Consider the following 24,427-nt stretch of genomic DNA (forward strand, 5'->3'; position numbering starts at 1 on the left):
GCAAAGTATTTATGAAATAGCCTATTTTCACTTCAAATGTATTTCTACACTTCGACAAAAGGTGGTTCAAGACACCTTTAAGCGCTGGCATGGCATCCACACATTACTATGGGTCATCCGGCAGTACCACTAAGCATTCCGATATGTTTAGAACCTGTAATGGTCTCTTATGCAAAAACAAGATATACCTATTTATTTCTGGCTTGAACAAATCACCAGTTTTTTATAAGCTTTTCATATGCTGCACACGCGACACTCTGATTACGGCACGTGATGTCATGGGCGGTTAGGTGCTTCATGAGGGCTTGAAGGCAGCTGCCGCATAAAGCCAATGCTATACATAAGTACTAAAGCGCTGAGTAAACGTGACAGCACGGGCCGAATCGCCGGCGGAAGGCGCGATGGACGTCAAGCTCTAAAGCTTCCAAACCACACGATGTTTGATGCAAGGGCGTTCTTTGATCAAAGAAAATGTAGGAAAATGTATTCTGAAATTTAACGTGCTAGAACCAAGATCTGATTATTAGGCGTACCATAGCGGGGGGCTCGGGACTAATTTTGACCACCAGAGCATCTTTAACTTGCACACAATGCCCGGTACACGGGCCTGTTTGCATTTCGGCCGCATCAAAAAGCGGCTGCCGCGGTCGGGATTTTATCCCGCAACCTCGGGCTTAGCAGCGCAAAGACAAAGCTACTAAGCAATCAGGGTGGGTGAAAGTCTATGAAGGTTACACCTAATCCTTCATCTAGAAGTAATCTTACCTAAGTTATCCAAGACGTGAAATCAAGAACAAAGACGTCAAATTTCACTTAAACATTCTAAAAAGGTTCTTAAGAAGTTCACCGAGCATGTTCTGATGCTACCATAAACCTTGGCAGCGAGTGATCCCTTAGTCTCGCCCGAAACTAACAAAGATAGCGCTAATTGACTAAATAACATTTTTTTCCTATCTTCACCACCTACCATTAGAAGCTACCTCAAATCGTCTGAACCTCTAATAGTAGACTAAGCTTCCTGACCAACACGCAGGTGGGTGTGCCGACCGTCCTCGTAAACCTGGACACGAAAAAAGGATAAGGCCCGAACAAAATGCCAAAATCCTTTTTGAAATTATACGGAGAATGGACGGCGAAGTACGTTTTGCGCATTGTTCAACAAGTCATTATCGCCTTCCGTTCTTCCAAAGGAATGGAAATTGGCAAGAAAATTGTCCGAGTACATAAATCAGGCAGCAAAAACGGCCCCTGAAACTTTCGGCCGATTTCGCTTATACGAGTACCGCGTGGAAACTTCTTCACCACATCATACTTAAATATATAACCGGATTTCTAGAGACTGAAAACATCATGTCACCACATCAAGATGACTTTCGCAAAGGGTTTTCTACTGTCACTGCAAATTACTGGAACTAACACATAGCATATATATTATTATTCATCAACAGAGACCAACAGATCTCGTTCTACTCGATTTCTTGAAAGCCTTCGATCGGTTATCGCACAAAAAGCTCATAAGAAAACTTAAGGTTTCAAGAGGTACAGGCCCCATAGATGACTGTATTCGCAACTGCCTTACTAACCGTATCCAATTTGTGAAAATTAACGGATACATTTTCCCGACAGGCCACATAACGTCGGGGGTGCCCCAAAAAAGCATTCTGGCTCCAGTTTTACTTCTAATTTTATATTGACCTATCACCAAAAATCACGGGAAACGTTCGATTATTTGCAGATGACTGTACTCTTTAAAGAAATATTAACTTGCATCATAACCAAATAGCCCTAAACAACTACTTTAAAGCATTGTGCAATTGATGTACCCATCGGCTGATGGCTATCAATACAAGAATATCTAGTGTTCTTTTAATAAGTAGAAAAATTCAATGGCGATTTAGCGGTAAATGAGAGACGAATGCGTGATCATTACGGTCGCAATCATTTGAGGTTCCGTATCCGGAATTCAAACCGCATTCTTCATCACATTGCCAACTCTTGTTCAGGAGCTTACTCGACATACGTCCTGCATCTTCGAAGAGCACAGTGCAACTATATATACATATATATATATATATATATATATATATATATATATATATATATATATATATATATATATATATATATATATATATATATATATATATATATATATATATATATATATATATAACACGTGACCGGCTTCCCGCACTTTTTTCCACTTTGGCACTCCGAATGCGAACGCACTAAGACAGGCTATCTGGAATTTTTTGTATAGCGTTAATGACGTACCACTCGTACGAGTTCCACACACGTACCTCGGATTAGCATTAGCACACAAATGGAGATGATAATACCATACTAACAACCTATCATTCACCCCAATGAAGCAGCTCTTCTTTCTTGGAAGACGCCACCGATTAGCATCACCCCAACAAAGATTCTAGCTTACAAAACATTTGTCGGGTAAATCTTAAAGTTTGGTTCCCATAAACTAAGTACTAATAACAAACCATATTATAGAAGGAGAGGGTGTGCAAGGGAAATCCACTCTCAGGTATATATATATTTTTTTATTTATTCATTTATTTTCAATACTGCTGCTCTCCTTCGAGAGCGTGGCAGTTGGGCAGTACAATAATTCAGCTGTACAATGCAAGGAAATCAAAGTATAGATTATACAAAAAGTAAGAAAACGACATAAGCAGTACAAGTTATACATAGTACTATACAAGTAAAGCATGCTAAGATTAAACGTAACAGTAAATATTTAAAAAAATGTAAAAGAGCAAGATGCTTTATAACAAAAGCACAAATATTACTAAGGGCAAGTAATAAAACAGAAATAACTAAAATAAACTACGAGTGTTAGGGAATCATTATGGAAAAAACGAATAAGCTGTCGAAAATTAGAGTGTTTATTAAGATTTCCTAACGAATAAAGCAATCTGTGCCGGTGTCCCTGCATGCCTAATAGGTACTGTTATTCACACACAGTTTTTTCTATTTGTGAGATAAATTCGGATAATGATTCAATGTTGGTGATAGCAGGATGAAGTTGGTTCCATTCCGCTATCGCGAGCGGGAAAAAAGAATACTTAAATGTGTCATTTTTGCATGTGTATTCTGTCAATGTGTGCGCATGCTTGTTACGTGTAGGTCGAGCTTCGGAGAATGAAATGTATCGGGAGGTATCTATACTGTAGTTATGTTTTAGTAGTTGAAACAAGAATTTTAAGCGAGCGTGTTTCGCTCTTGTGGATAGCGTTCGCAAACCGGACTGGGTTAAAAGATGTGTTGGCGAGTCTGTACGTCTATATTTGTTATGGATGAACCTCACAACTTTCCTTTGTATTGATTCTAGCTTACTTATGTTAGTCTGTGTATGCGGAAACCAGACTGTGTTAGCGTATTCGAGAACAGGCCTTACAAATGATGTGTAGGCTAGCAGCTTCGTTGACTTGGTTACGAGCGCCAGGCTTCTTTTTACGAATATATATAAGTCGCCTCTGAATGGCGGCGAAATGCAAAAACGCCCATTTCCCGTACAGTAGGAGCACGTTAAAGGTCCCCAGGTGGTCCAAATTAATCCGGAGTCCCGCACTACAGCGTCCCTTACAATCAAGTCGTGGTTTTGGCACGTAAAACTCCAAAATTCTATTCCTTAAATTCAAAAGGATAAATATAAACAAGCCGACTCGCCCATGTAAATATTTAAGAAAGCGGTATCCTAACAGTTCAAAACCAAGCAGTAGTAGCCCTCTTTAAGTGTGTGTACATGCCACTCTACCCTACCAGTTTAATATTGAGACCTCTAACATTGATACACCTCCAGGACATAAACATGGCCCAACACGCCATAAACCTACAAACACTCAATAAACATCCCTATCATATGACTGCTTTAGGAATTCATTATTTCCTTTAGCGATAACAGAGTAAATAACCTGAGCACATCCATTAGCAGGAGCTGCTACCCTAGATACATCTACCAGTTCTATGGGGGAAAAAATCAACTCACCCAACAGCCTTGAATTGCTTGTTCTGCTTTCTCACTGATCTACGTACGCCAGCACTTTTTCCTTTTTACCTTGCCTCTCTGGAATGTTATGTCTTGCAATCAGTGTGGCCTCTTCTATCGTATACAACTTAATGCACTACCACGTGTGCCGTAGCCTTTCACCTTCTCGTGTTACGGGAGTAACATGCTGCCGAACTTTTTCTTGTTCTCAATGTTGTTTAAAGAAAGTACACATATTCGCTCTATAAGTGCTTTTCTACTGACACTGAGGTCTTTTAACACCATCGTATGCACGAGGACATCATGTTTATCATGTTTCTCACACATTTTGTTTATCACATAAACAAAATGTATATGTATGTATGGTATATATCGGGTGTTTTCTTTCAATAAAGATAAATAAAGGAATACCATTAAAGGCCGTAGAATTATTTGTGCTGTTGATGAATTTTAAAAATTATATTTTTACGTGACAGAACGACGATGCGAATAAGCGAGGCCCGCCGTAGTGAGGGACTCGGGATTGATATGGACCCACATGGGGTTCTTGAATAAGCACTTAAGTCTAAGTATACGAGCAATTTTTGAAATTCGCCCCATCGAGTGCGGTTGCCCCGGCCGGGCTCGAAGCCGCGACATCGAGTTCAGCAGCGCAACACCTCTGAGACTAATCTAGTGCGGCGAGTCATTGTTCGCGAATTACGTTGCAAATATTCATTATGCAAGATTTTTCAGAAACCTCCGAACACATGCACAACGCTTCAGTGGCGACAATATTGCTTTTTTCACTCGAAGTGGACGCAGAGCGTCCGTGTTTTGAATATAGTTAACGCTCAGATTTTCTCAATATTAGTGAACCACAGAAAAAACAACCCGCTTGGTGCCAAGCTTAAACGCAAGGTCATAAAGCTCCGCCAACGCACATAAGCAGCTCTGATCTATGATGGCCGCTCTGTGCGCCCATGAGACAAAATTTAGCTTTACCACAGTAAACGATTACGGGCGTTTGTGAGCCATTTAATATTCCACTGTTCGTTGTACCTATTGAGATCCGGTAAGCACATCACTCCGTCAGCAAGCCTCCGACAAAGAGAGAAATTAAACAAAACCATCCAGTCAATAGCAAAGAGAACCAATTAATGCCATAAGGCAATGTATTCTAAAATTGGCAGCTGCTTGTCTTGTAAAATTCCGATTGGCATTCAAAAGTAACGCCAAACTCCTTCATGCTATGCACAGGCAAGAGACACATCTCTCTTGGTGAAAGGATCCACGGTCCTCTTCCGGGGTCACAAAACAGTAGGCAAAAGCGTGTAAAGAATGTTCTCGCAGCTTGATGCCAGATAGCATCTGATGAGTCTTTACGCGTGACGGATTTCAAGCTCATATGCATGGAGTCGAAGGCGAGCCTCAAGCCTAGCGAGCTGATTACCATGACGTCCGTTTGCTCATTCGAGACAGTCAAACCGAAGCCAAGGTCTGCATGAAGTTGGTGCAGGCAGCCTATGGTGCCGTTGTAACGCTCCGGGTTGATGCCACTCCACCAGTACTCTCGGCGTCCATCAGGCGTTGTGTGTGAGGCTGCTAAAGCAAAAGCGACCATCGTCTCGTGCGCCAGCACTGCGCCGACTGTGCCATAATTGAAGTACACGGGCACGTGCTCCGAATACAAAAGATGCGGTATGTGGTACAGGGTCGGCACAACGATTGCACTCGCTGAAGGAACGTACGACGGACTGTCAGTGGCCTCGTTTTTCCAAAGCAAGATATCCTCTGTAGATGGTGGATATGTCATCGAAAATGCGCGCTGGTCCTTTAGAGCTCTGACCAAAGTGGCTATGGACGTGCTGATCCTGCCGTCGTCTTCAGATACTTCGCTTGCTTCGACCACCTCTCTTGTCGCCCTTCGCTGAAGTGATTGGTCGTGCGGTATCAGCAACGACATGTGGTCGATCTCTTTGACTGCTTTAGCGTAGACGCTGTCACTGGTCCAGTACAACGCTCGGTTTTTAGCCAACGCCTCTTTTACTACAGAAAATATATCGCGCAGCACCTTCTGTCTATTCGTCGTAGACAGGACATCTGCCGCAACGTGTGGCCAAGAATGGCGCATGACATTTTTTGTGACGTGAAGGCACAACTGGGCAACATTTTCCATACTCGCCTCCGAGCCGAGCTGGAACAGATCGAAGATGGTGACGCCAGCCGCAATGTTGGCGACATGGTACTCAATCGCGTTCTTGAATCCAGCCTCCGTCAAAACATTGAGAGCTGCCCTAACTCGATCTATACCATTGGTAACCACTGTATCTATTATACGGATGCGACTAAAGGTCGGAACAACTCTGTTCACAGCAATAATCCAGTCGATGGCGCTCAGACCCGGAATGGCACCACTCACAAAACTTTCAAGCGATCCCTGCTTCTCACTTGAGTCGTGTGAGCGGATAGCGTCAGTGACATGCTGGTCAATTGCCATAACTACGTTTATTGGCACGCGGAGCGTTTCGCGTACAATGTCCTTGAACTTCTTGAGTGAGGCTTTCTCGATTCTCTTAAACGCAATTGGTTCGCCGGCAGCGATGTGCAGAACAGGTCTGCCTTTGTCACCTACGAAGTCCACGGAGAAAACGGTGTGGATGCCTATCTCGAACGAAAAGCGAATCAGTGACTGCAGCAGTTCGTTCCAGTTTTCCGCCTTGCGTAAACTGGTGAACTTGATGACCTTATCGGCAGTTCGTAATGCAGAGTCTACGTGGACATCTGATGTGGCGTACGTGTAGCAGCTCCGGTAAATGGTTCGAGCACGTTTGACCTGCATTGGGTTAAATACAAAGTTGGGTTAGTATACGAGTACAAACGGAAGCAAACACTTGCTAGTCTTTCACTAGTCACAAGTCTTTCGCATTGAAATAGGGGCTAAAATTCTAAATTATCTGAAACCATACCTCAAAAGTGCCCTATCTGCCAGACTAGTTCTAAGAAACAGCTAAAAAACTCACTGCCCTTCCACTCTGTCAACAAGGATGACCAGCGAAGCTGTGTATGTGGGCCCCTTTATGGCGAACTGCACCTGCGCCGCGGGTCGGCCCGGCATTGCACCATCTTCGGGATCGGCCCACGTATGGGAGTGTTTAACGTCTGCTTCACCTCCGCCGCGGGTCGGGCCGGCATTGCAGTATCTCAGGGATCAGCCCACATATGGGGAGTGTTTAACGCATATTCTCCCTCCGCTGCAGGTTGGCCCGACATAACAGTATCTTCGGCATCGGCCCACGTATGAAAAGTGCTTAACGCCTGCTTCACCCCCGCCACGAATTGGCCCGGCATTGCACTATCTCCGAGATCGGCCCACGTACGGTGAGTTTTTTGCGTACCACGCCAACACGAAAATTTCCTTGGACGGTAGAGGTATACAGATTCTCTATAAGAAACATTTCGTACTTGTTAGCCTTCTCATATATTTTCATTGCCTTGAAGGAAAGGAAATCCATTTCGCTCGGACGCGAAAGTGAGAGTATGACATTCATTGTTATCATCGACAAAATCTTGAACTTTAGCTATTTTCGTCCAATTCTGTTTATGAGATACAGCGTGCTTCTACAGCGATGCCTTTAGTGCGTCAGAATAGCATACAACTGAGCTTGTTGGTTTATGGCTAAGGCAATCTTGAACAGCTGAACTGAAACACGGGACAATGGGAGATAGACAAGGACGTCGCTGAATAATTGATGTTTGTTTTCGTGAATGTGGCTAATTATAGAGCAGTGCGCGTGCAAGAAGAAAAGTCTTAAAGAAAGAAGAAACGGGTCCTTTTTTAAATTATGGTAGTTCCTAGACATTCCTTTAATAGTTACACAAGAGGTATAACACAATATGTAACAAATCCTTACTGCTTTACTAATCTGGCTCATCGAAAGTTGTAAAGAGAGCAATCCTAGAATCATGCATACGTGAGGCAATCAAAAAATTATGCGCACACAGTACAGCAAACGTTGCAACATTACAAGCTAATTACTATTGAAATGTTGCTGCCCCAGGGTGTTAATTCTCTGTGCGCGTGAGAAAGCTCCTTAGGAAAATTTAAGCGATAATGAAACGTCCAGAACACCACACAGCAAACAATACCTCAAATTGGCTTTGATCCCGTATTGGCACGGCATATCATACGGCCTCAAGAAGACAGTGGAAAGAAATGCAGTTCAAGGAAATTTTTCAGCTCCATTCAAACTGTGAGGCCTATGAAAAAAGGTAAGTGCAAGTCATGTGACTCGAGAGAAAATGTACAATCAAGCACCGTTATAAGCATGCTGCTTGAGCGCGCCAAATGTCGTGCCAAATTTCACTCGCCTGCGGTAGCGCATACGTAGGTCAAACGGGTAAATACCTGAATAAAAGGCTTCGACAGCATGAGAATGCAGTAGGCAAAATACTGGTATCGGGCAATTTAGCTGTGCTCTGTTGAATATTTCGCTGTCGTCCAATGTTTGCAAGGACAATTAAAACTAGTTTATGCTGGAAAGGACAGAAGGAACAGAGGAATAGGCCGCGTGTGTGTCAGCGCACCGGCCGTAGTTTTAGATCAATACATTGTAAAATTCCTAACATAAAGGTTTCACGCAAGAGGATAATTAGCGCCACATTTAAGGCACAAGGCACGCCAAGGCACGTCTAACGTGTGTGATGTGTGCTTTCATATGTGGTTTTATGCTTATTATACTGTGCCATCTTTGTATCTTTGCACACGTGATGTTTTACTATCTAACGTGTGCGTGCGTGCGTGCGTGTGTGTTAATTAGTTAATAAGGACTAATTATATATTTAGGCGGAATTAAATATTTAGTCTAAGTACCTCCAAGCGACGGCAAATAACATTACCTTGGTTCGGTCTAGCATCGTGACATTTGCATATATTTAACGCTTGGCTCAAGTTAGGTGAAACACAATGTATATTGCTGTCTCAGAAACGAGACATAGCAGAAGGGGATACATCCAAGAATAAAGACAATGAAAACCACTTGTCATATGTATGGCAAGTGTAAGCAAATGATTTAGCAGTTATTAGTACGCAACTAACAAATGTTAATTGTTTTTTTTTCTATTTGCAAGCGTTCTAACAGGCACGCATTAGGTTTCTACTGTGTCTATGTCCTCGGTAAGCAAAACCAGGCACCTTGTTAATGTTTTAAAGAAATAGGGAGGAGGAGTAATGTGCAGGCAAAGCTCAGAGTGCCTGTATTGATGACGCCTCCTGTAGTAAATTACGCGTGGAAGCGCTCCAGAGCGTTAATAGTGAATACGAGCGGCGTAGAGTTCTATAACTACACTGAAAAATCTATAACTGTCACACAAATCTAACTTGGTGTAAATGAAAGAAGCAGTACGATTGATATGTGGCTGCAAAGAGAAATGTAAATGCGCGAAGTACGGTCTTTACTAAACATGGGCAAATGCTAGAACGAGTTATATGTGGGCCACGTCTTTAAACGGTCTATCTTATTTTGTTATAGCGCAAGCTTGACAAGGACAAAAGAAGGCACATCTGACACACACAGCGCTGTGTGTGTCAGATGTGCCTTCTTTTGTCCTTGTCAAGCTTGCGCTATAACAAAATAAGATATGCCGTACCAACAAGCCCCTATTGCTATCCTCATCGACTTTAAACGGTCGAGTTAACGGTTGAGTGACATGCAGAGAAAGTTTCAAAATGAGTGGTTTAATGACGGGCAAAGGAAGTTGTTAATGTAACTCACTGAAATAAACAGCATTGCTGAAAATTGAGCTGCGGTATTGCAAGTTTACAGCATTTTTTTTCGCTTGAACACATTTCTTTAAACACCTACAAACTGTACACAATTGACGTCACTGCAGTTGAATTACTTGACAAGGCGCACATAATTTGCGGTAGGGAAAACGAAACCAATCCAATCACTAGTTAAGCTAGTGACTTGAATTAACTTAGTGATTACAGAGCTTGTGCCACATGTTATATATATATATATATATATATATATATATATATATATATATATATATATATATATATATATATATATATATATATATATATATATATATATATATATATATATATAAGAAAGGTATTTCGCCTTCCCACATCTGAAAGAGCCATGTATAGGTTGAAGTAGCTGTCGTCAAGCCACGCGTTCAACTCATCTCTTTACGCACACGGGACGCTCACGGTCCAGTCCCCCTATGACGTAGAAGGATGGGATAAAATTATGGCGCAATGGCACTTCCTTCTTACTGCGAGGTGAAGCTTATTGCTGCATTGCTGCTTGGGATATATGTGTGATAGGTATAATATATAGCCCTTTCTAAGTGATATAGCGCTTTCTCCCCCACTTCCCAAATTCATCTCCTGTGGCATTCAACCTGAATGAGGCAATGTTTTGCGGTGAGACACCTGACTCACTTTTTATTTTCATAAATAAATATTCTCACCTGTTCCGACGCAACTGTGCTGCTGGATTCCTCAAAGAGACTGCTGTTGAGGCGCCTATCAGTTTCTTTGACCATGTCGCTGATGAAACCAGCATTATCGGTATAACTCCAGGAGCTACACACGCGTTCGTAGAAGTCTCCGCACGCGCTGTGCCTGGTCAGAAAGTGCAAGCGATACACGCGCAAAGATTTAACTCATTGTTGATGAAGAGTAAATTATGCCGATCCTATAGGCACTTTGAGAATGGCTTTCAAACGAAGCTTTTTTGGTGCTAACGATGAACGGCGTTCTCGTTTAACGATCAATTGTAAATAAAAAAAAGCACACGACGAAGTTGGACACGTTTCCACCGAGAAATGTCTATCTCAACATAACTTTGTAGCGCACAAACAACGCCAATGTGCCTGATAGATGGCGTTGTTTATCGCCCCCACTACATGCAAACTGAATTCATCCTGCAGGAAGTGATCCTCATAGTATTTGTACTATGTTGAATCGAGCCAACCAGCCAACCACCACTACCACGTGGTCAATGAGGATGGCTCCAGCCCTGACACTTCGTGACCTATCGCGCAAGGCAGCAGCCAGCGCCCGCAAAGACAGAGCGAAAAGGCAAAGAAAGCTTCCCTTCGAAGCAAACTGTCATGCGGCCTGTTGTTTCAGCGATAGGGGCAGCTTATATTTAAATACCTATAAAAATGCTAACACAAATGAATCCTTGCAACATTCCTTCAGAAAAACTGCAGTCATCACTTGGATCGTATATATACATCGTGGACCATTAAAAAAAGCTGAACAGGCCATCGTTATGGGAGAATTACTCTATGCGATATGTTGCTTTATTCAGAGCCCGCAATTTCAGTAGACAGAGTTTATTCTCTGTAATATTAACGTGGACTAACTTCAATATCCTGAGTTATTCTTTGATTTTACCGATTTGCTACAGCCTGCCAAAGATGGTCAAACGAGTCGTGCGAACAGGTATCTCAGGGTGCATCAGTAGCAACGTTCATCACTTGGTGTGTAAATGTAACCGTTAAACAAGTGCAATTCGATTTGTTTATATCATGCGATACTTGCGGCTCGTGCTTTGAAGCGGTTAACGAAATATGAAACCATAAGTATTGTCGACTGGAGTGTTGTTGTTTAACGAGAATTAACAAAACCGAGCCGCTCAACTTTTCTTAATCATGATCATATAAAGCCTACAATGAAGCCAAGGAAAGCATACGGGAAATAAGCTACGATTTTTTTTATCAGTACAGCAAGTAAGCGGTTCTCCCATTGTTGCACTCCGAACCTGAACAGTGACCATCACGCTGAAGCCTGCGTAGATAGACAGTTGATTTATATAGCTCGTTTAGATAAAAGCGTCTTCCGTTTTTCGAAACGCATAGATGTAGGCCTAACATCACACAGCGATTCCTCTTCACTTTTTCTTCTTGGATAGCCACAACATCTGGTTGCATTTGAAATGCAGAACATTTTTTTTTTCTGTCGGTGGTGACGATACTGCAGTACGTCTCACACGAACTACCAGTTTAATCAAACACCAATGGCAAAAAATTATTACATGCTTCCCATATAGTGTCGCCGGCATCTAGGTTTCTGTTATACTACATTATCTTAACTTATCATTCCTGGTTAAACATCAAAAATGATAAAATACGTTGCCGGCGGGTGTAGACACAGGGTCTGAATACGCTCCTAGTTACGCCTCCTAGTTACCGCTCCTAGTTAATGCCTCTTAGTTACCGTGCGTTACGTTATGTATAACGCACGCACGGTAACTAGGAGGCATTAGAACACTGCGCTATATGTAACCAATTCAGGTCTTTCCGTGATGTTCAAACAAAAGCACAGTAAAAATGCACGCAAATGAAGAAACTAAGTTAGATGAACGCCTGTAAGCAAACAGTTTCATATAGATGCATGTAAAATCTGGCGTTGCAGTCCTTCCGAAAGCGAGAAAATGGTTTTCTTCTAGAATATCGTATCCCTTCGTTTACTGGTGTGCATCATCGATTGATGCGGTGTAGTGGTAGTATATAATCCCAAAGCGCTAGCTAGTATTTAATAGTAATTCTTTTTGGGACCGGCGCGCCTGTGCTGTTGTCCGTACTCGCTCACTGCTGCGAGAGTGTAGATGCGGAATGCGCAATGAAATGTGACTAATTACAATGAAAATAGGCAAACTGCTATCTGCCAGTTCTGTCCACTCTGCGTATAAACGTTCCAGTCTCGACTCGCGACCGCCTTCCTCACAGAAGTCGCCTCATCTATTTTAGCGAAGATAAAGAAGGTGGTTTCCCAGTGAAAGGGCGTCGAGCCGAGCATTTTAACATGCTACGACAGATTTACGTTATTTATGAGACGATATTTGCATTGTAAATCATCCTCGCACATAGGATAACGCCCTGGATGGACGAAATTATTAGTGCCGTGAAATTTGTTTTCTGTAAATTTAGGTACATATTGTTACACAGTAAAGCATCGTGCTCGGCTACAGCGAATAATTACATCAGGTATAGTGTCCACTTGAAACGTTACTCTCTCTCTCTCTCTCTTTCTCTGTTGAGATCTCTCTTCTCTATTGATGTGTCCACTGAAATCTTTTTTACTGAGAAAGAATAAATGGTAGTTCCATGGACCCCACGTTGGCGCTGCGGCATTGCCAGAACACGCTAGTAACATCCACTAGCTGGTGCTTGTCAGATGCATTCAGAAAAGACGGGGGCAGAGAGATGCGGCCTCCCTTGTACCTCTCTCTCGCTCGTGCTGCCCTCCTAGTTAACCAGATTTCCTCGAGAACGAACCGCTTGGCAAACTGGAGTTCCGCGATACCCCCGAGGCAATGCCCAACAGCAACTGTGCGCGTAAGAACATACGGGGGGGGGGGGGGGGGGGACAGCACGCACTTGACATTTATGAGCCTCTCGATGTATCGCTTGGCGTTCAGGCACTCCTTGGTGCAGGAGGACACCGTGGCGTCCTTCTGGCGCGTGAACCGTGCGTAAAGGAGACCCGCGAACACCAGCAACAGAATCAGCAGCATGGTGCCAACCGCGACGTCTACGCCAATCTTCTGCTTTGTGCCCAACTCGTTCTGCATGAATGCCATGGGGAGACTTCCTAAAAAAGCAATGTTGACGGGAAGTTACACACCGTGGATGTTCCTTCATATGAAGTTAATCGTTCCTTAACAATAAGCTACAAACATGCAGATGTCTGTCCCACTTCGTCCTCGTCTGCTTAGCGCCGTAACCTTTGGTTTCAAATGCAGACGGGGTACGTCAATGAGTATTGACCAAAAGCGACTCGTAGATTTCTCTAGCATTTCGGCAAAAGAACTGCGAAAGAAAACATTACGTCGCTAACTCCTTTAGACAGGCAGACAGACAGAGAAACAGATTTTAATGTCTCAAAATCAATACACGGACTATAAGATACAGTCGTGGAAGATTCTGGATACCTTTGAGCATATTGAGGGATTCAATGTTCACTGAAAGTTGTATACATGACGAGCGTGTTTTTCTTTATTTTTTTTTTTTCATTTCAGTCCTACTGGTGTCGCCATCAGTATCTGGTAGAGTCACCATGGCTGGCAATTGAACATGCTAGTTCCTGCTCAGCAGGACAATATCATAGCCAATGACACACAACAGCGGGCGATCAAGTCTATTTTGGCGGGAGGAACGCCGTACTGGGTTCTTGTTTTCTTATTCGTATTTTTTTTCTATTACTTGCGTATTTCTCAAAGTTACGCCAAAAGTCATGGCACCCGCACAAGAGGTTGTTTGCGGTGTTGAGGGTTTCCTAACCAGAATGAAACAAGTAGAGAAGAAAAAATCTTCTGTACCTAAATATAAATAAATATGCGTATAAGTACGCGGCGTGGTTTCTAGCAATCTTCATTTATAGTGGGCGATAACCTCGGCCTTCGTACTGCTCCCCTACCCTGTTTTCAAGGGGCAGTTGGAAGAACTTGCTCGACGCATATTAAGCACACGCCCGATATTTTTCGCGAAGCGACACGCCACAACACAAGATGTGGCTCTTACCATGGTCTTTTCATTCCGTTGTCAGTCGTGCACGTCATCACGCTTTGAAAAAAAAAAAACTGGCGGTTGTCTGAAACACAAATCCCAGGTCATACAGACGAAAACTCCAAGTTATACTACCCGAACTTCATGATCACAATTCTCTTTTCTCTTCGTTCCTTTACAATAGTTAGCCCACCGCGAGAACATTCGCTTCAGGTAAACGCTGCATTTCCAATTTGATGTGAGAGTTAACTTGGAATAAATACCTGCTGTCATATTCGGCTACATAAGAGGGCATATTCAAGTCTCTTAATTGCGTGCCTCAGCTGCAAGCTTCTGCAGCACTTTCACTACCTGCTAGTGAAGACATCCGACGTAACCGTGGCATGAAGCGAACACTGCCAATGCCGCACACCGGAACGCGAGGTCACATGGTCTAGTATCCCGTAGAAGGAAACAAATGTGTGACTCTCGCGGTTGGTTCTGTGCAGAGCACTGAAGAAAGAGAACATGGACAACAGCAACGAGTGGGGTGAACTCCCGTCGACGCATGCCCGGTTACTTCTTTACTTGAATAATCATCTTCGTTAGCCATTGCATGAATTTTTTTCGTTCTTCAACTCAGAGGCCCGCCATGCCATGTTTGAATTAAGTCTATCTACAATCTCTACAATCTCCTAAAAGGAACTGAATATCATGAAGGCGACTTACTGCTTAGTTTTCTCACCAGCCTTGATCCAGACGAATTTACCGACGTATTCGACAGTTCACGCATCGGCTCAAACGTTGCTGTCGAGCCTTGATGTCTCTTCCTAGTGAGCGCGCTCCCCCGATGGCTGGAGCCACGCCTTTTCCTAGCGCTTTTCCTATCAGTTGCATCCGATGCATGTTGACGAGTTGCCTGAGAACTGCGCGCCGTGGTCCGATCCAATGGCTTCCCATTCGCGTTCTGCTTGGATATGCTCGCATTTTCTTTATGCTCCGACTTTCCCTCATCTGGCTTGCTCTTCCGCTGGCTGACTTTGTTGCGGGAGTAACAGGAGTAGTGGGAGTCGCGGCCTCCTTGCCTACCCTGTATCATGGAATGTTCCTCACCCACAGCGACGACGCGGCCGCTGAGCTCACGGCGCTGTTTGCTGCTGCCGACGATGCTTCCATTGCTCCGGGTCAGGTCTCTGCGGGTGGACGCCGTCGAGTTTGTCGTTGTTGTCGTTGCAGTCGAAGACATCGCGAACCCGGAAGGGCGGCGCTCGCTAGCCGAGAAGTTTTTAGCCCCCTGACTAGGCTTAGCAGTGATCGTCGCCCTAATTGAAGAGGCTTCGAACTCTGCCAAACTGCGCTCGCACGCTTCCACACTGGGCGCGCCTGACTCCGGCTTCGACACAGCTACACAATCCTTGGAGATATCTTCCTGCTGGTCACCCCTAATATGCACGGGCGTCCCCTTAATTTTTTGCCGTCGAGGCTGCGCTTGGAATTCCGAGCACCTTGCTTGCTTCCTAACGATGGCGCGCACCCACTACGGGCGATTGGCCAAGAAGCCTGCGGTTAAACGGAAAACGGTTTTAGGAGAACGTGTGTTTATGAAGGAGAGCAAACTACAAGGTGATAACCTTTAATCAATTCAGTTAAGATTTTCTAAAATTATAAATCAGTAAATTAGTTCGAATGGGAATTCTGTAAAACAATACATAATAAACCAGTAAATCAACTAGGTATTCTTCTTGTTACACCAAGGAATTCGAATACGGCCATGCATACGTTCCCGTGGCCAAAACCCAATGTAGATGTCCCTAACGAGAGAATGTTTTCGGTGTTTACAGCAAAGCCTAATTTTTGGAATGGATTTTCGAGGTATTTCTTTCTCTGGATGCGAATCGGCGGCAGAATAATAAAAAATAATCAATGGTTTCAGGTTCTTTTAAGAAATGACATACATGACTGAACATTCTTGCACGTACATCTAGGGACGTACGTGCAAGTGTGTCAGTCATTTCATCCCAAAACAAACCACGGTGACGTAATGCCCATAGCTGATGCGCACCAAATATAAGGTCGAAGGAATTAATGCTTCTAGGTCATTCAAATAGTACTGTCTGAGGATGTGGTGAGTTCTATGCACATTGACAACTAATCAGTCAGTTTTCGAAGAGCTAAAGTAATTGATGATAATTCTGCGTGAAATATGGGTTTAAAATCAGGAAGTCACAATAAATACGACCTGGATAGCGGCTGAAAAAATGCCCAACCCGCTTTCTCTTCACGCATTGATGAACTTGTCGCGATTGCATTATTGATACGTTCCATGCCAAGTCGTTCTTGTTCTTTGTCGTCCCTTACAGGATGCTCGAGACATTTATGTTCTTGTTCTCGAAATGCCACCCAAATACTTACCTATCGCTGAAACCAGGTACGCGTTAACAGAATAAAATTGGGGTTTTACGAGCCAGAACCGCGATATGATAATGGGGCACACCGTAGTTGAGGACTCCGGAATAATTTTGACCGCCTGGCGTTCTTGAATGTACACATAACGTGTACCGTTAACATCCAGAAGTGCTTTACCATGCCAATGATGATGATGATGATGATGATGATGATGATGATGATCTTAAATTCATTGGCACATACCCACTCGGGAGGATTGATCAAGAGTCGGGCAAATTTATATACGTAGCCGCCTTTGCCTGTATTCGTTTTTTTTTTTTAGAAAGGATCATCATCATTATTGTGATCCTACTTTTGTTAGACGGAAAGAGGCTGACTTTGGCTGAAAACCAAAAATTTAAACCTGGTTAATAGCCTCGCATGATGCTTCGTTGATGCTTCGCATGGTGCTGGTTCACAACACGCTAGTTGAACTCGCTGAGGCAGTACGAGTGTCTCAGTCGGAAAGATTAGGCCAGTCTAAAACAGGGAGAAAAATCATGGAATTGGTAGGAATTCAATGTGACAGGGGTGCCCCGACTGACAAGAAAGACATTCCGTTGGACGTGCTTAAGCGCTTCCGAATCGCCCCCCTACCTAAAAATATGCACCCTATCTACAACAAAGAGAGGAGAGCTCACAGGGCGAAGGCTCTAGTAAATAAACTTAAAGACACACCAGCGCATAACGTAGCGTACGTGGACGCCGCTTGCGGCAGAGACGATGGAGTGCAAATAAGGAGTGACGTCGATGGAAGGATGAAGATGTTATGAAGACGACGGCATGACGACAATTTAAAATAATCAAATTATGGGGTATCACGTGCCAAAACCACTTTCTGATTATGAAGCACGCCGTAGTGGGGGACACCGGAAATTTGGACTACCTGCGGTTCTGCAACGTACACCTGAATCTAAGTACACGGGTGTTTTCGCATTTTGACCCCATCGAAATGCGGCCCCCGTGGCCGGGATTCGATCCCGCGTCCTTGTGCTTAGCAGCCCAACACCATAGCCACTGAGAAACCACGGCGGGTGGCGACAATGGTATGACGAGGACTGTATGAGGACAATGGTTTGACGGCTACTGCCGGATGATGGCGTAACGACGATGGTCTGACAATGAATGCATGGCGACGACTGTATGACGACGATGAAGTGACAGCGATGGCGTGACAATGATTGTAAGTAAATGACGAACGTATGATTTGGATGAAGTGACAAAGGAATAACGAAGAAGAAAATGCAGACTGCTCTTAGCGCTAAGCTGACGAACATTTAAGAGACACAAAAACAAAACTAGAAGAATATATGTATACAACGCGTGGCACAATATTTCAGAACATACATCCTATCAGACAAACATAATGAAGTAGTGTGTGTAAAAATATGTCGCAGTGGCAGACTCATCAGAAAACACGTGCGTTCAATTACGTGGAAGGGTAGGCCGAAAAAAAATAGAAAAAAAAGAAGGTCAGTCGATGTACGCCGTTCATTTATACAATTTCCTTAAGCAGTTTTAAACATGATTAAATGGTGTCGCAGGCAACCACCGCAGCAGGAAGTGCATTCTATTCCCTAATGGTTCGGGGAAAATATGAATTTCTAAACGCTTCTGGAAAACTTAGGAATATGGAAGATAGTTACTAGAGTGCTCAGATATTTGTACAGAAAAAACATTCACAGTGGAGGAAAATAACTAGAAAGCTTACCAGCAAACATATGACCGGTATAGTAAGCAGCATGACAACAAAGTACGTCAAACGCAAAGCCAGAGAGGCTGAGACATTCAAATGGATGGCGACAATGGAAGCGAAACCTGGTTTGAGTAACTACCTATAGATAAGAGGGAAAAACGAAATCAGGAAAGAAACATTTTATGATAACTCAAAGGTAATTTCTTTACTTTTTGAAGCGAGATCAAGATGCCTTAGAACACGTGCTTATGAAGCGAGGTACAAGAAGGAAGAAGAAGCAAGCGCACACTGAGATAAAGCACGCAAGCAATAAAACATGTACTAGAATGGAAAAATATCTACCCAGTGGTCGGTTTAGGCTACTCTGGACTTCTTGAAGCCCGTCGGTTAAGCGACAGCAGGGAGAAAGTAAATATTTCCGCTATAGGAATTAGCAAGAGGCGATTGTTGGAAGTTTGGTGGCAGAAACGTGGGGAGATCGCAGAAAACGGGGGGGTACAAAAACAATGTTCCCAATAGTGTTTAAGAAAGCTCGATGCTGGAAATTCCGTCTCTCTTCTTTTATTTTCTCTAAATATAGGTAGGTCATTAGGCGAAATAACAAGAGCCTTGGCGCAACCCACCGTCCCGTTTCCAAGGAGACGCTCATTTAGCATCAATCCATCCAACCATCCTCAGCGCGCTCATCCGTATTTCGCCCTGCGCGATTCTCCACCTCCAGACGCCTTCCTCCTCCGGCTCTCGCTTCCCTCGCGGCGACACACATAATCTCGCCGATTTCACAGACTCAATAGAGAAGAAAAGAAGTGTCCTTGAAGTTCTTTAAAAAGCATATAAAAATCATGTCGCTTAAAAGCTACCTAACGACCTACCGCTTCAAGCGGGCTGCAATGGGAGCGAACGTGACAGTCGCAGCTGCATTCGCGGCCACTCGGCTTTCCCGAACAGCACTACATTTCGAGGATTGGACGCGTTGGCTTCTAGGGGCGACGGCATTCCTGGCGCGTTCCCGAAGCCGATCCGCGACAACCGTCTTCGACCGGTGGCGCCGTGGTTGGTCCCGCCGTTTTCGACACACGCGCGGCAGGCTAAGCTTTTTTCAAAACGAAGCTTTCTTCGCCTCTTTCTTCGACTTTCTCACTGTTGCTTCTGCTGCTGTCTGGCACACCGCGTCGGAAGGTGGTTCAGAGTGAAGACATTGTTTTCACAACTCGCACATCTAGGGCGGGGCTTCTGCGCCGCCACCTACAGCAGCATCATACGTCACGTGCTAGGCACTTAAAATTTTTTGTGGTATTGATTGTTTGCATTAGTCTTCTTTTTTGGCGTTGTTCAAATCCCCTTAATAGGGTGTCTCGAAGCCCGCTCCCTGATTCAGACGCTTCGGAAACAGAGAAGCGTTTTTTTTTTTATGTGTACTTACCCTCAGATGAGGCCTGTGGAGTCTGGAGTACCCCAAGGAAGTGTATTAGGCCCCCTTGTTATTTTTATTATTTATCAATGACATGCCGCATGACATTACAGTTCCCATCAGACTCTTTGCAGATGATTGCGTATTATATAACCGTATCGAATCACCTGCCGGTCAGACGGATCTAAATTCAAATTTGCAAAAGGTGAAAAACTGGTGTGACAGCTGGCAAATGATTCTGAACTCTGACAAAACGGTTTACATGTCTATCACTAGAAAACGAAGTATTATTGATTACAATTATTCCATTGAAGGTGTCGCGTTAAAAAGAGTGTCAACATTTAAATACTTGGGTTTAAAGCTTACCTCGGATTTGCGTTGGAATGAACACGTTGATAATGTATTTACCAAGGCCCAGAAAGCCTTCTGGTCGCTTAGATGAAATCTGTATAATGCTACCCCTGAAGTAAAATGCCTGGCATATAAAACTTTGATTCGACGGGTTATGGAGTATGCAAAAATTGTGTGGGACCCATACACTTCATCTAATCAGTTTAAGCTGGATAAAATTCAGCGGCTTGCTGCACGGTTTATTTTTAACAAATATCGTCGTTCCCACTCTCCTACCCAGTTATGTGAACTTGCTTTACTTCCTTCTCTAGAGTCTAGAACCGAGTATGACCGTTTGAAGTTTCTTTTTCTTATTATTCATGGCCATGTTAAAATTGATAAAGATGACTATTTTCACTTCTCTCCTAGTAGCTACTTTCGTCATCGCCACAATATGTATATCCCTCTTCCAATTACTCGCAATGATTGTTTTAAATACAGCTTCTTTCCGAGAGCAATAAAACAATGGAATCTATTATCAGACTCAATAGTAAGGACGTCATCTTTACGCAATTTTCTTGAAAATGTCAAAAGCACATGTGTACGCATACCATAACTTGCCCTAATGGTTATACTGTACACCTGGGCATTGTATTACATGCTGTATTTGCCATGGTGCTACTATCAGTGCATTCCCCAAAATGTACTTTTTCTTTGTATTTTTCTTTATCATGTAAATATATTTTTGCTTTTATTGTGACCTACCACTCCTGTAATAGCCCAAAGTTGGGCTGACAGTATCAATAAATGAAATGAATGAAATGAAATATTTTTTTTTATTTTATTTTTATCCAGTGGTCGTGTCACTCCAACTGCTAGGTTCAAAGCAAGGAACGTTGAGATATCGAATGTTTTGGCAAGGGGTGAAGCTAAGATTTCGGGGGCGTAAACCGGAGATGCCATTCGGTTGCAAAGAAAACAACATGAGTCCTTTTATGGGTGTCATTGGATGCGAAGTGGCAGATGGCTAGGTGCGTAGAAGGCTCATGTTTTCGCTCTTGTCTGAGGGGAGGCTTCCATCTGTGCTGGCACATGGCCGCCTGACCTTTCGATCGTATTGAAGTCGTCCGCTCCTCGAAGAAACGTATTTTGGGGCACGATGTGTTTCCGCAGGGCATCGACGTTCTCAGTTCACTCAAGCAAATAAAGCAATGGCGTTAGGCAATTCCACCCTATACGGCTTTGAGCCCTTCGCACAACACCAACAAAAGATTAGAATGCGACCATCTTAGAATAAAAGTTACAACGCATGGCACTTCCAGTCAAATTAGATTCCGCTTTTACTTTACGATTCCGATGACGTCACATTTAGTGTCGCGTATTCGGAAGGTATGCAGCTATTGAATATTGCAGAAACGCGTGTGATTAACGTATAGTGTGCTGAGAAACAGCACAAGAATGACCCTTCTCATATTTTACTCCAAGTTTTTCTGTCAAGTGCCGATCCGTTTCTCTCTTTCTTTTCCTGTATTTTTGCGTGTCTTTTGTCGCTCTTGGCACATCTTTTTTGTTATGCGTCATGGGCCTTGAGGCCAATAAAAACATGTACGGTGTCCTAGCAAAACGATGGACGTTACAGAACGCAAGTTGAAAAACACAGCTGTTCGCCTGATGGCGAGTCCGTGCCTCACGTGTTTATATTTTTTTTTCTCTCTGTATGAGTATTGCTTACTTTCTCGAGGTGGGCCTCCGATGCAGCCTACTAACCATACGTGCCGAGTTATATCTAGTTCCAAGCAAAAGCGTCAGGATTGGGCACAAGTTCTGAATTGCAGTGGTTGTTGCAATCATCGCAAACAGATGCTGCAACACAAAACGAAACACGTCCTAACAAGAAAATGCCGCTTCATCGACATTTAGTACACTCCGGAACAAACCTTGAGGGCACAAGTTTCCTAATGAAATACCGTGTGCATTTACGAAAGGTTGCTCGCGCCGCTTAATTGTCACCCGCAACTGATGGCATGCGGAATCTAATGACGCCTTTTGTAGCGAGTTAGAACGAGAATCTGAAGAAGGAGGAAGAGAAGATGGTTATTCGCTTAGCTCGAGTTCTGCTCGACACAATATAGAGCACTCTGAGCGACAGCCGTTGACAGGCTTTCATATGCTAATTGCACGTGGGAACTGGGTGCCTCTTGGAAGTGTAGAATGCGACGTTGCGAGAATTCTATTCACGGTATTTGGCACAATGCGTTAGTTTGTGCCCCGTTTGCCTGAGTTGCGTTCTGTCTCGGAAAAACCGACGAACACAGGATTCCACATCAGCGTTAACCTTCTCGTTGACGTCAGCCTTTTGGATGTCGCCGGCAATCAATGTAAATATCCAACAGCGAGTCAATATTGAAGCAAGCTACACAGCAGTTAAATGTGTAGCTTGATTTTTTGCTTGGTTATTTGTTTACAAGTTGGGGCGCCAGGTAGCTAAGTGCAGCGTCTCTGCATAAGTCGTCATAGAACGGTCTGCGAAAGCAGATTGCTGATATAAAATGGAATCTAAACTACGGGCGCATTACTCAGGCATCTAAAAAACATTGCATGCAGTCATGATGGACAGTTCATACTTGGGACATGTAGAGTGTTCTAGGGGCGGAACTTCGAAACGGTCCGACAAAAAGGAAATTTAGCCAGCTGCTGCTTTTACAAACAGAAGATGCTCAGCAAGTAACAAAAAATTATTCGGCCCCTCCACTCGGTGAAGAAGGACAAGCAGCGAAGCTGTGGTGTGTTTTACTTCAATCGACGCATCCTTGTGTTTATAGGTATTATTATTATTATTATTATTATTATTATTATTATTATTATTATTATTATTATTATTATTATTATTATTATTATTATTATTATTATTATTATTATTATTATTATTATTATTATTATTTTGGAAACATAAAATTGTCAACGCACATGTATAAAGTCTCTCTTGTTGTAGTGTGATCTTTACCAAAATGAATGTCAGACTGTTTCCGCTGTTTTTCACATTTTTTTTCCTTTTTTTGTTCTAGATAGGTTGTAACTTTGTTTACGTATTGTGCCTTGTTTACTCAATTCTAATTGTTATTGAGTGCTACGTGTTTTCATTTGAACATTAAGTGTTGTTTACTGATCATGTTTACCTGAAAAAACCTGTGAAACGTTCTTTCTAATTTTTTTTTAGTTTGACATTTAGTTTGTCTGTAATAAGGTACATAATGCATTGCCCTGACTGCCAGGTTTCTGCCATACAAGCCCATAGAAGGCTTTGGCAGACCTAGCAAAATCATATGTACAATTTGATTATTTGTAATAAAGATTATTATTATTATTATTATTATTATTATTATTATTATTATTATTATTATTATTATTATTATTATTATTATTATTATTATTATTATTATTATTATTATTATTATTATTATTATTATTATTATTATTATTATTGAAATACACGGACAACGAATACATCTTTTGATTGTAGAGTGATTTATTCTTATTCTTTTATGAAGTAGTGACGCCTGCGGTACCACCGTGTGGCAGGCGGGAATTTCACAATATTTACAACTTCACTGTGAACTACGTAATTAAGAAAAGCAGATGCAATTCGGCGTGATGTTAGAGTCGTCTTAGCGGCTAATTGTCATTTAATTTGTTTTGGCATAGTTCTGATAAAACAAAAGTTACAGCATGTATCGACAGTAGACGCGAATTCTGAACGTTTACAACTGCACTGTGAAGTAACTATTTATTTATTTATTTATTTATTTATTTATTTATTTATTTATTTATTTATTTATTTATCATACCCTCAGGGCCAAAGGCATTACAGAGGGGAGTGGGTAATATAGTTTAAAAGACAATCAATACAACACAGTGAATTTTGTTATAAAATAATTTCAACATTCTCCAAAATAAACAAAGGTTGTTAGTGCATCGCGAAATCGTTGATTATCTTCAATGGCTGCGATATCGGGAGGGAGGCGGTTCCATTCGACGGATGTTTGGGGAAGGT

At 42.8% G+C, this 24,427-nt stretch overlaps 1 protein-coding gene across 1 annotated transcript; it reads right to left on the minus strand.

Moving 5' to 3' along the window:
• Nucleotides 1-5,012: 5,012 nt before the first annotated feature.
• On the minus strand, nucleotides 5,013-16,034 carry LOC135899998 (uncharacterized). Its single transcript, XM_065429427.2, has 4 exons — nucleotides 15,224-16,034; nucleotides 13,388-13,601; nucleotides 10,469-10,622; nucleotides 5,013-6,818 (listed from the first exon to the last, which is right to left on the minus strand). The coding sequence occupies exons 1-4, from the start codon at nucleotides 15,738-15,740 to the stop codon at nucleotides 5,163-5,165; spliced, it is 2,541 nt and encodes an 846-aa protein (XP_065285499.2). The 5' UTR covers nucleotides 15,741-16,034; the 3' UTR covers nucleotides 5,013-5,162.
• Nucleotides 16,035-24,427: the final 8,393 nt, after the last annotated feature.

The sequence above is a fragment of the Dermacentor albipictus genome, chromosome 4 (assembly GCF_038994185.2).
Source record: "Dermacentor albipictus isolate Rhodes 1998 colony chromosome 4, USDA_Dalb.pri_finalv2, whole genome shotgun sequence".
Classification (NCBI taxonomy): Eukaryota; Metazoa; Arthropoda; class Arachnida; order Ixodida; family Ixodidae; genus Dermacentor; species Dermacentor albipictus.